The 14031-nt window shown below is 32.4% G+C and overlaps 1 protein-coding gene across 1 annotated transcript in view; it reads left to right on the top strand.

The window, feature by feature from the left end:
• DPP10 (dipeptidyl peptidase like 10) overlaps positions 1 to 14031 on the top strand; it is a 143149-nt gene that overhangs the window by 72168 nt on the left and 56950 nt on the right. Inside the window, exons 7-9 of the mRNA XM_026510117.4 lie at positions 64 to 171; positions 13184 to 13275; positions 13712 to 13759. Coding sequence (XP_026365902.2) covers positions 64 to 171; positions 13184 to 13275; positions 13712 to 13759 — 248 coding nt within the window. The remainder of the gene's footprint in view (positions 1 to 63; positions 172 to 13183; positions 13276 to 13711; positions 13760 to 14031) is intronic.

The following is a 14031-nucleotide window of genomic DNA, read 5'->3' as shown; positions in this document are numbered from 1 at the left end:
CAATGGTTGGCAGCACAAAGCACATACCATCTTGAGACTGTTATATGCACTTTTGTGTTTTAGAATGAAGAGCCAGTGTTTTCTAGAGATGGCAGCAAATTCTTTATGACAGTTCCTGTTAAGCAAGGGGGCCGTGGAGAATTTCACCACATAGCAATGTTTCTCGTCCAGGTAAGTGCTGGCTTCCTTCTGTTTGGTGTCATTGTTGTCATGCTCCTGGTACAATTCTTGTGGCATGTTCTGAACCTACAGTTAATGCCTGTGAAATCCATATATTTAACCCAAGGACTAAGTTTTAGGAAGAGGATCCCCCTCTGTAGCTATAAATTCAAACTGCACCTTACCACAAACAGTCTCAACACTCAGTAGAATTATTGAGTCACACACGTATGCTAAGAGGTGAGGGCGCTGGGATCTAGAATTGAATACATGAAAATTACCCAACCCCTACTTTCATAGACTTGAGGACAATCTAGAGAAAATTTTTCATTCAACAAATATACATTCCTTATTTTGTACAAGCAGTATTTTCAAGGTACTATAAGTGTTTTAAATACTTGAAGCAAACTAAATGTCCATCAAAAAGTTGAATAGTTGGATACATTATCATATATATATCCTTACAAGGAAATATAATGCAGATTTGAAAAACCAAGATAAAGACACAGAGTCTGTGCTATATTTTTATAGACTTTCTGATAAAAAGGAAAGGGTTATTTTTCCTTTAAATTCCAAACGAGTTGACAGTTTATACAGTTTTATCCAATTATTTAAAAATTAGAGAATTCAGAAATGGTTAAAATAATACAAGGTTAATAAGTGAATTTGAATGTAATGGTCAATACCAAGTATTCATGAGAACTAGTTTCCTTCCAAATCAAATAAATATCCTAGTCTAAAGGTAAAAGATAATTTATAAAGATAAAACTTTGTGGATAAATTGGAATCCTCTAAGAGAGTTTACAAACAAACTAGCCAAGATTCAATTTCATACTTAACAAAATATACAGTAAATATAAATGTGCCAAAAGATCCCTAAACAACCTGGCTACTTTTATGTTGTTAGAACCTTCAAGTCTTGTGCATATTCTCAAAATATATCATTATCTACATACATATTTATGTTCAGCAACTTAGTGCCTTGAATTCTCAAAATCTTGTGTTGGTAGTTTAAAATTTAACACCTGTCTAAGGTCTGTACCTATTAAAATAATTGTCATGACTTTAATTTTAATCAAAGCTGAAATAAATAATTTGGAACATGTATAATTTCCACAACAGAGATGTAGATTAATTTTCACAGTCTATCATTACGTTGGAAAACCAGGTTATAGACTAATGTATAATGTGATCTCATTTATATCCTAAATAAATGTGTCTATTTATATATGCATAAACTTTTTGACAATTTTATATCTATTAAAATGATTATATCAGACAGGACTCAGGGAACTCTTTTTCTTTTTCCTTTCTTTTCTTTTTTTTTTTTAATGTGAACTGGAGGAAGCTTCACTAGCAAAGTGCTCTATCAGATTAACTTTTGCTAGCTAATAGTAAACTCTTGGTATCATAAATGCTAGGAAGATATTTTGGCCCAAAATAATAAATCACACCTTCCAAATCTTAAAATTGACTGTGATATTTTATTAAAATTTTTAACCCCAGTATTTTATATTCAAGAAATTGTGTGAAAACCCAGGTGGTCAAAATTACATACAAATTGTAAATATTTATAAGATAGGGAATGAAGGATAGGGAAAAATGTGTAATACATCTTTATATATACAAATCCAAGAAGACAATCTATTCAACAAATTAAGAAGAGAAATAATGTCTTTTAAAAAGTGTGGGATTGGCAGGGAATGGGGGTGCTGATGCTGGCATGCAGGAATTGAGATATTTATGAACCTAACAGAAGTTCCTTTATAAGCCTTGGAAAGAAATACCTTTGCCCCCTATCAAATGATCCTGACATGCAGTCTAATTCATTATTTCTGAAATGTTCAGAACAACTTCATAGAGCAGATGTGTTTACTTTGTTCCTCTTCTATGTGAAGATTGTAACAAAGCTTTCATTGAAGTAGAAAATATTTTGATCTATTCTGGTTGCAGTTCAGAATCTGTGGCTTGCCTCACTGAGAAATAAACATGACTGCACGATTGTTTATGGATATTTTGGCAATGTGGATGAAATTAATCTACTTTGTTAATGAGTTAGAGGTCAGTGGTTAGACAAATAAGTTATACCTAAGTCTACACACCCACACAATCTTAGTAAATAGTTTGAATTCCTTTGCCTCAATTTTTTAAATAGCTTACCAAAAAAGCTCTTTTATGAATCATTTATGATTACCATATTGACACATATATCGCCATAAAGATCTGTACAATTCTAAACTGAATTAACTGAACTAATTTAAAATCAAACACAATCTCATCACCCCACACTCTCACACTGTAAATCAACTGGTATATATATACTTTTAATTCCTTTTAACATTAAAAATATTTGATTTTCCTTTAAATATTATAATCAAAGCATATATGTGTATTTGTAGTAAAGAATAATGTATAAGAACCTTTACATCATTTATTATCCTCTTAATATTTAATATTCTTAAGTATGGTTTTAATAGCTGTTCAACATTCTGCCAAATAGATTTACCATACTATTTTTAAATGAATCAATTTTAATCATCATTAAAGTTACTCTAATTTTGATACTAGAAATTATTCAGAGATAAACATTCTTATACGTAAATACTTATTTGTGATTATTACCACAAAAATATATTTTAAGGTATCAAAAGATACCTAGGCAAAACATATGTGTACATACGTATTTGTTTAGGTTTTGATATGGAGTTCCAAATTGGCTCTCCGAAAATAGTATAATAATTTACAGTCTAAACAGTAATGCATACTGACATTGATGACTTTTTAACCTCTCTTTTTTCACTTGACATGCTGAAAGTGAGAACTGACAGGAACAGAGGGTTTGACAGCCAACAATCAGGATGCCCATCCTTGCAGTATTTGATGCTTAGCTATATTTGAGAGCTTCCTCACTGACTGAAAATATATGTATCTGTTTGAAGTATCTTACTAAACAAAATTAGTAAATTTTTGCAAACATTTTGCTCTCTTTCACAACGAGTAGGTAGATAAAAACTATTAATTAGAGACCAGGTTATAAAATTAGTCTTTCAGGCTCTTTCATTATAGAGTGTGATGGTTGTCATTATAAATATTTTAGTGTTTTTTTTTTTCTCATTTACAAAGGTGATTGATCCTTACTAAAGTAATTTCAAAAAATAAAAGCAGAAAGAATTTATGTAGTTTTCTCATTTTGGACAAAATTATAATTTTATGTAAACTATAGTATTTCATTCTGATATTTTAAATTCTAATTGTAAAGCATGCTTTTCCCATAATGCTACATAATTTTGAAAAACAACTCTTTAGAAGATTAATATTTAGTTGACTGGATGTAGATACTTAACCAGTATTATTCAGTGTATAATTCAGTGGCATTTTGCTGTAATTGTATCTGTCACCGCACAGAAAGCTACTTTATATTATGGATTATTTATTTAGTTTTGATTAACAGAACTGGAATTCCTACATCAAAAGTAAAATATTTCTAAGCTCATATATATATATATATAATATATACACACACAAATATATATACACACTAATATATATATACATACATATATATTTTTTATTTCTAGAATACTTTCACTATGAATATGTAATAGCAGAATTTCTCTACTTTTATATGTTGTATTAAAGACAATATTAATAAACATAAAAATTAGCTTTTCCAAAAATATAAAGTAATTAATTGTTCTTTTGAGTAGAATATGTGTATTCTATTAATATGATATTATGATAATATGATATGGTATTAATATTTCAAATATTAATATCAATTTATGTAGTTCCTGAATCAAACAACGATGCAGAACTTCTTTACCCAAACCATTAAACTTGTGATTGCTTCAGAAAATATGGAGGGATTTTGTATTCCTTATGTAGACCTTTAACTTCTGAGTTGCCCTATCTGGAACTCTAATGTCTTGCATCCTGTAATTCAGGCTGCAGTTAAGTAAAAGGTTTTGTCAAAGACATGGCTACCTTTTTCTCAAAATATGAAGTAAGCAGAGTTTCAATCATTTTAAGTGGTTCAAATTCATAAACATAAGGAATTGCCCTGTCATCTTCCTAAATTGTGTTAAATGAAAAATTATATATGTTGGTGAATCCATTCTCTTTCTCTATGCAGCAATAGAAAGCTTTGCTCATGAGAGCTGATGATTTCACTTGGAACAATTTTAAATGCCATTATTCATTACAAATACTGTAGAAAATGGCATGCCCCCCAATTCACAAGTCTATCACCTAATCAACCCAATAAATTTTTTTCATTAAATTTCACTATTACATCTGATTAGGACATTGTCTGAAAACAATTAGCTCACCTCATGTGATAAACAGACAGTAAATTAAAGCATGCTATTTTTAAGCACTACAATATTTCACTTATTTAGAAGCTGTAGAAGTTCAACAGAATTTAATATAAGAAATTTGAATGGTGTGTAATCAGGTAAAAAGCACATGCATTATTAAATTTTCACTGATACCAGTATCTTTCAAATTTTTAAATAGAAATACAAGATTTATATTTAATTTTTTTAAGAGAAAATCTATACCAACTTGAGGAGAGATACCTGATGTCTAATGGTGTCTAATGTCTAATGTGATGTCTTATTCCCAAATTTTATTTTATTTGGGAATAAAAGCACTTTATCTGCATCTTAGATTGTCACCCCTCTAGTGAAGGAAATCATTAGTTTTACTGCTGTTTATTCTAAAATTAAAAGTGAAATGCGAGTTTAAAGTACATTGCCATGTTGCCCTTGTCAAAATTCTACTGTGTTTTCATACTAATAATCATATTTTCTGTTCTACCAAGTTAATATAATAGAGACCATAGTTGCATGGAAAGAATGATTACTGTGCAGTAAAAATGACTATTCTTTCCTGCTTTGTTAAATTATCTTGGCCGTGACTGCTTGTCTTTTGAAGGTGGACTGAAAACTGAGATACAGACACCTCCCTTGTGAAGACTAGTCAAGTTCCTTGCCATTTACTTTGAACTTACTATATGGCTACCATATTCTGATATGTATTCGCATTATTTACCTAAAGTCCAGATCAAAAGTAATATGCTCACTGCTGTGATATAATCTGATATGCATTAATGGAAAATAGTTGAGTCTTATAACTATAGAACTATAAAAGATAGGTATGCTGTTATATGTGAAATGAGGTTCAACTTATTCCATAGCCCAGATTTGCCCTGGTGGATATAAATCAAATTCTTCAATGGATTAAAAAAAATTATTTTTCATGCAGGAATGCTAAGTTTGATTAAAATTTAAATATCTGTAATTTAATTCACTGCATTTGCATCTACATGAAAAGATAATAATCGTCTTATAGATGTAGAAACAGCCTCCAATAAATTCCACAAAATCCATATTCAAAATCCTTAGAAATATAGAAACAAAGACAACTTCTTTAAGCTGATAAAGGCTTTCACCAAAAACTTAGGTAATTTAGCATAGTCTGTAGTGGACCATTAGTTATATTCCTTTTTAAAAATCAGCATTGAAACTCTGTATATTGACAGATAGTTACCAGACTTAATTAACCTGGGGGTCATTTCCTAATGTGTAAAAATATTGAAATATCATGAGGTACCCCTGAAATTACAAGATGTTTTATGTCAATTAAACTTAAATAAAAATAAATAAATAAAACAAAAATTTAAAAAAAATTTAAAAATAAAAGTCAGCATTGGGACAAGGAATTAAAGTGAAGTACCTTGACGATGCACACAGCCAAATACGATGATTTTTAAATATTACCACCTAAGAAAGAGGGAAAAAAGCTTGACAGAGCCATTTCTTGGGAATACTGTTGGAGAAGGGAAAAGTGGAAACTAGAAACCAGTGATAGAATTAAGGACCCCGTAGGGAAGGGTAAAAAAAATGCACACACATATATATATATATATATATATATATATATATATATATATACACACACACACACACACATACACACACACACACATACATATATATACACACACACGTGTGTGTGTGTGTATAAAATAGCTATCAGATTGTGGGAGTTTATATATATCAAATTAAGGATCCTGCAGGTAATTAATTAATTAATAGCTATCAGAAAATATGCATCTACTCCTAATGGTGCTGTCTTAGGGTGCTCCTTGGAAAACAAGTTCCTAGGGTACTAGAACTAGTATTCCTTAGGGACATGGCTTTTTAAGGTACTAGTACTAGAAGTCTAGTGGGTCATCTAAACTTTCACTACCCTTATGCATCTATATCCTAGAAAATCTAAGATTCTTTTAAAGAAGAAAATAGAGCTGGCAACAGACATGCAAAGTTACTATATGAGGTGAACTGAAAGTGAGAATAAAAAATATTCAACAGATAAAGATATCCCTCCCCCCAAATCAACTATGAAGCAGAATACAGTAACATAATATTCCCAAAAGAATTAAATACTACTAAGTAAGCACTTGTAGATATAAAATTACCAAATGTGAAACTTAAAACTCAGGAAAGGCTTCATAAAGTAAAAAGAAAAGTTGTAAACCAAACAATAACAGATTTCAGGAAGGAAATTGAAAAAAAAGTAATACAAAATAGTAACATAAATTAATGAAAAGATGACCAATACTAAACAGGTATTGCTGAAAATATACTAGTGGGTATCAAGAAGATAAAGGAAAAAAATGAATAAAAAAATGAAATAGAGAGGGTCAGAAATAGCTAAGACAGGGAAATAATATGAACTGACATTTAATTGGATTTCTTAAAAAAGAGAAGCAGAACAGTAGAAGAGAGACAGCATTTAAAACCATAATCCAACAATAAACCAAAACAACAGAAATGGTCAAGAAACAAAGGATAACTTTGCAGGGGTGGTAAGAGTATTATTAAAGTTATTAATACAATGATAACATGTAAAACTAAAATAAAATCCTAGCACTAAATTTCAGAACATTTAAAAAATTACAAAAAACTGGCTACAAAAAACTCATTAAACATGATATCCATAATAAATATATAAAATATGACAGAAGTTTTCAAAAGGTATCAGTCATACCCAGTAAATGTAATTTGGCTTAACTTATGTACCAAAATTTTTAAGAAAATGTTTTTAAGATTGGTTCTTGAAATTAATGCAATTAAATCTTTTTGGAAATACACACTGAAAACAAAAGGATTTAGAAAGGCTAAATTCTGATGCTAGACAAGAGAGCTTTCATGCCCCAAAGCATTAAGAGGAGCAGAAGAAGATACTCTATAATGTTCAAGGGCACAAATCACAAGGAAGGCATAATAGTTAGAAATGTCTGCATCTATGCCTCGGATAGTGCAGTAGCTACCTTCATAAAGTAGAAATGCACAAAAGCTACTTGATGAGTGGAAGTCTTCTTGTACTATCCTTAAAGTTAATCACATTATATGATTCACATTATATGATTTTTACATGTATACATATATAAATTGATTATGTTATATATGTATATATGTAAATATGTGTGTGTGTGTGTATACATGTATATATATAGTTGAACACATCCAAATAAGAGGTAAATCCTTTTCTTGTAAATAGGGAACATTGACAAAAACTGAACACGTATTAGTTATTTTAAAGGCTCAATAAGTTCTATAAAGTAGAAATTACATGAAAGCATGCTATGATCACAATGTAATAAACCTAGAAATCAAGAATATATTTTAAACAAGTTTTCTGGCTAGGAAACTTTTTAAAAGTAAATCCAATTAAACAATTCCTTGGAGGTTTCAAATTTGCAAAATCTATAAAATAGTTAATAACAATAACAAGAATGATAGTACCTTCTTCAGAATCAGATGTCAGAATAAAACTCATAGCTTACAAACTTCAACAACTAAAATAGAAGAATGAAATTAAATGAGCTGAATTCCTAACCCAAATGGCTAGAAAACTCTCAGCAAAATCAGACAAATTTAAAACTAATAAAAAACAATAATACTTGCTCTTTGAAAACACACACACACACACACACACACACACACACACACATACAAAGACTAAACACAAGCCGGCCCAATTGAGGAAAAATGAGAAAGAAAACACATACAATTAGAAATGACTGGTAGGAAATAACAAAGGACATTTTAATAGATCCTGAGAGTATTTTGCAGAACTCTGTGCCAATTCATTTGAAACTTTAGAGCAAATGAACAATTTCATGAGGAAATACACTTAACCAAAACTGTCCCAAGAGAGACAGACAGCTTACATTGAGTAATGACACAGAAGAAATATGATGTCATCAAAGAACTACACCACAAAGGAGCACCAAGGCCCACATGATTTTATAAGAGAATCTTATCATACTTTCAAAAGTAATCCCAACACAATTTGAATTGTTCTACCCTATTGGTTTTCTTTACAGTTGCTGTAAAAAAGCCTTTTATAAAATTTAACACCAATTCCTGGTTTAAAAAAATTAATATAGGAATTGGTGGATAATTTAACGTGATAAAACATACATGCCTCAGTCCATAATCCAATAAAGTGGCATTCCCATTAAGGTCAGAAACAAGAAAGGATGCACACTATCTCCATAATATTGTTTTGGGAAGCATTTGTGTAAATCAGATCAGAATAAACCAGAAGCCACAGATTTGGAAAAGTATTCAGTGGGATAGCAGGATAGATATTTAGCATATGAAAGTGAATAGTGTTCCTGTTTGCAAATAATAACCATTTAGAAAGAATGTGGAATAGAAAGCCATTTACATTAGCAACAAAACATAAAACAGTAATGAATATGAAAATTAAATTTATATGAAATATAAATGTGCAAAATGTAGAAAACTTCTAGAGGACAATGTCAAAACATTCCTGAAAGACATATATGTTGTATTATACATATACACATGTATATGGGTATATGATGTTCAACTTTTTTCCTAAGAGAAATGCAAAATGAAATTATACCAATATACCTGTCACAAGTTGAGTTTCACAGGAAGCCAACTGAGATTAGCCTGTAGGACCATCATTACAGAGGGTATCAATAAGTTTGGAAAGGAATGCAAGGAAGGAAAATTGGGCAAAATTTGAGCAGCAGGGCTATCTGAGTGAAGGCCTCAACTGACCCCAATAAGAATTCTAGACTAAATGGCCCACAGAGAAGTCCCAAACGAGGGCAAGAGGGTTGGGCTTCTATAGTCCAATACTGATTAGGCCGTCCTTGGATGGGGACTGCCCTTGAAAAGAGGTATGGTCTTGGTTGAGACCATTTTCTTCACTCTAAGCAACCCCCAAAGAAGACTACAGATGAGTGCCTTCTAACAGCACTTCTAGCCACTCCAATGTCCTTCCTTCCAGAAGGGCATTCTGGTTGGCATATCATAGTGTCTATCACACCACCATTGCTCATCTATCAGACTGGCAAAATTCAAACAACTGAACAACATATTCTGTAACATGCCCCTGGGAAAATAGGTACCTTATCCATTGCTGGATACTTCTCTTATGGAGGAGTATATCCTGACAATATTTCTCTACACATTAAACACAAGTGTATATACAGAGTTAATCACTGTGGCATTACTTGATATGTACCTCTTAGGAAGCTAGTTATGGTACACCCACACAACAGAGAACTATGTCAGAATAAAAAGGATTGAAGAAAGGGCACCTAGGTAGTCAGTCGGTTAAGAGTCTGCCTTCGGCTCAGGTCATGCTTCTCCCTCTGCCTGCCACTCCCCGTTTGTGCACTCTCTCTGTCAAATGAATAAATAAAACCTTAAAAAAAAAAAAAAAAGAATGGAAGAAGATCTAGAACAATGGAGCATTTCCCATACTCTGATTTATATGTATATGTGTATCTAACTTATATATGTGTGTGTGTGTGTGTGTGTGTATATATATATATATATATGTATAACTGGGTTTACATTTATATTAAAGTTATAAAATATTACTGTTTAAGGTATAAAAGTTTCCTCCAAAAAAGGATAAATAAGAACCTAATAAAAAAATTTCTATATGTGATAAGTGAGTATGGCATGAGACCAAGGCTTCTTGCACTGTGTATAATATATATATATATACACATCCATATATATATATATATGCACTGTATATATATATATATATACACACACACATCCATATATATATATATATATATATATATATATATATATATGGTATATGTTTGAACCATCTACATATTTTTTTAAAAGTTTGTATTTATTTATTTGAGAGTGAGCAAGAGAGAGAGAGAAAGAGAGCCATAGAGAGAGAGAGCACGAGTAGAGGGGAGGGGCAGGAGGGGCAGAGGCAGAAGCAGACTCCCCACTAAGGAGGGAGCCCAACTCGGGGCTCGATCCCAGGATCATGACCTGAGCCAAAGGCAGACGCTTAACCAACTGAGCCACCCAGGTGCCCCCATCTACATATTTTTAAAAGAAAATTAAATACAAAAAATGAGGACAACAAAGCCTGTATTTAAATACTAAGAGAAGCAAATGCACCTGAATATAAATCAAATTGATATGAATCTGAATTGAAGATAATAAGAACACACACACACACAGAAAACAGGGAAATCTGTCTAGCTATCCATCTATCTCTTCTAAAAAGGCCCAGAACTAATAACATTAGAGTAGCAATGAGCACACATAACCCCGCATCTTTATATCTAAATACCGTAATCCAGTAGAAAAAAGTCCACGGAGAAATGATTGATTACAGATAGGAGGCAGAGGAAGTAAAATGATCTAAGAACATGTGATTGTGCATAAAACATGGAAGTGCTCAAACTCCAATGTAATCATTTCCAAAGAATAGACGGGTTGACTTGAAGGAGTCCCTGCTACCCCAATTTTGACAATTTCAGCATCATAAAGAACAACAGTAATGGAATGTAAACATTGCATTAAACATGCTAAAGTGTATAGTAATATGAAGAGGAGGGAGAGAAAGAATGAGAATAAACACATACAAGGAGAAACAGAAGTTCTCTTTACAGAAGTATGCCACCTAATAAATATAAAAGTGATGTTAGAATTAGAAAATCACTTTGAGATGGTAATTTATTCAGGGAAAGGTCATGAATGGATGCCAAACCTACTGAGTGAAAAGTTAATGGAGACAAAGCTATTCATATAGTGTTCAAGTATCATCCCACTTTTAATTATAAGGCAAAATGTATTTTTACAATGACTGTATCTCACAGTTAATATGTAAAGGCATTGTCATGAGTGGGAAGATGTGTAATGGTATGCTTCCTAATATGAAGCAAAAGAGGTATTTGCTATCACCTCTGTAGTAGTCTTGCTAAAAATATTTAGCCTAAATTAAAGCGTAAAAAAAACAATCAGACAAATCCAAAATGCTGAACATTCTATAAGACCACTGGTCCAAGAGTCTAAAAAATGGGGGCGCCTGGGTGGCACAGCGGTTAAGCGTCTGCCTTCGGCTCAGGGCATGATCCCGGCGTTACGGGATCGAGCCCCACATCGGGCTCTTCCGCTATGAGCCTGCTTCTTCCTCTCCCACTCCCCCTGCTTGTGTTCCCTCTCTCGCTGGCTGTCTCTATCTCTGTCGAATAAATAAATAAAATCTTAAAAAAAAAAAAAGAGTATAAAAAATGGCCAATGTTGTAGAAATCAAAAAAGACAAATGTTTTTCTTTGCGACTAGAGATATGACAATCCAATATCATACGTAAACCTTGAGACATTTTATCTAAATATATATTATGTACATACACACACACATATATATATTTCAACATGAAATACATTATATATATATATATATATATATATATATATATATATATATATATATAAAATTATTTGAGTTACTTGGGGCTGTGTGGAATTTAGGGTATAGACTATATATTTAGATGATGTTAATGTTAATATTCATAGGTGTGTTATGTGACTTGCTTACATGTAAAAATAGTGTTAATCTTGAGAGACGCATATTGAAGTACTTAAGGCAAAAATATCCTGATGTTTGCAGCTTACTTTTAAAAGATTCAGGAAACAACAAAAGAGGGAGGGCAAATATTCAACATGTTGACATTTGGTGAGCCTAGGTAATGATCTTATGGATATTTGTGTACTTTTCATTCAGCCTTTTTGTAGGTTTGAATATTTTCTCAATAAAAAGAAATTGAATGAGATATAATTTGACAAAAGATTAAATATTCTGAGAAAATTAATGTTGGTAAGGAAGTGATAAAGAGGTGGAGCAATGAAAACTCATATTGCCAGTAGACTGTAAATAGGGACAAGTTTGGAAAATATTTTGTCACTACCCAGTTACGTAGAAGACATGTGTACTAATGACTAATCCCACTTTCTGGTGTTTGTCTCAAGAAAACCCTGCCATGTGCATCAGGAGACTTTAATAAAACTGTTCATGGGCAACTTGTTTTTCTAAGAGCAAATATTTGTCAATGCTCAACTGTTGATAAAACAAATGTTATGCTATATTCATATAAAATACCACATAGCAGTGAAATCAAACTATGGCCACAAACATCAATATGAATTAATCTCAGGAATAAGTTATTGTGGGAAAATAACAAATCTTAAAGTGATTAACATGTTGTAAAATTTTAAAGTATTATATATTTATTTAGAATAAAGTGTGTTCTGCAGTGTTTTATTTAAACCCGTCCAAACTGCACAGTTGCCAGTCATCTGAGATGAGAGTTACCAAAGTCCTGTGTCTGTACCAAATGCCAAGATGACATCCTATGTCAAATTGATGCAGAGGAAAGCCTCACCTAGAGGTGTCTTATGAATGATTTTCCTACAGTAATAGAAGAGGCTTTATCCTCCCCTGGTCAATGTTTGCATGAATGTGTGTGCATTCTTGAGACTGAAAACAAGAAACTGAGGATTACAGAATTAAAAGCAACACAGGCAGTTGGTACTTGTGTGCTGAGAATTACAGAATTAAAAGTGACACAGGCAGTTTGTACTTGTGTGTTGACCAGAGAGATGCTGTTTAAATAAAAAAGAAAATCAATATTTTCTATTTCTTTGCAGAGTAAAAGTGAGCAAATTACTGTGCGGCATCTGACATCAGGAAACTGGGAAGTGATAAAGATCTTGGCATACGATGAAACTACTCAAAAAATGTGAGCGTTTTTGGTTCTCTGGTCAGGTTGGAAGTCAGGGCTGTCAAATGCAATCTTTTCTGCCAGATTTATGTTTTGCTTACTGTGGTCCTAGTCCAGACAAGCCAGCTATGTAAAGAGCAACTTTTTCTTTAACAATTCTCCCTACCCTTCACCCAGAGACACACTTGCAAAGACACACGTACACAGAGACATGTACACACCCTCAGACAGAGATCACGGGAAAGTGTGATATGATGATATTTTAAGAAAAAAAAACAACAGCGGCAACAACAACAACGACAAAAAATGTGTTTCCCAAATGGACCAAAGTTGTGTGGCTGAACAATAGAACAGCTCTTGCCTGTTCTTTGACAGTTTGAAAATTCAAGTGAAAACTCAGCCTGGTGAAAACTGATCTGTGCCTGATGTTTGTGTTCTTTTCTTTCCCGGGCAGTTACTTTCTGAGCACGGAGTCTTCTCCCAGGGGGAGGCAGCTGTACAGGTAAGCAAGGTGCAAGGACTGCCCTGAAGAGGTTGATTTCTCAATGGCCATCTACACAGCTTAATGACAGGATGGAAAAATCTGAAGTTTCATTTTTGACATGACGAAACCTCACACTCTTGGTCTGGTCTCTCAGCTCTGAACCTTTGTGAGCCTGAACGGTTGGACCTGAAGTGAAGACCATCTAGCTGCTCCTTCTTTACTTTTTTCCTCACCTGCTTTCAGAGTCTCAAAAAAAAAAAAAAAAAAATATATATATATATATATATATA

This window comes from Ursus arctos, unplaced genomic scaffold (genome assembly GCF_023065955.2).
Source record: "Ursus arctos isolate Adak ecotype North America unplaced genomic scaffold, UrsArc2.0 scaffold_1, whole genome shotgun sequence".
Lineage (NCBI taxonomy): Eukaryota > Metazoa > Chordata > Mammalia > Carnivora > Ursidae > Ursus > Ursus arctos.
The sequence above is the reverse complement of the archived record's forward strand: the minus strand, read 5'-3'. Positions and strand labels throughout refer to the sequence as shown.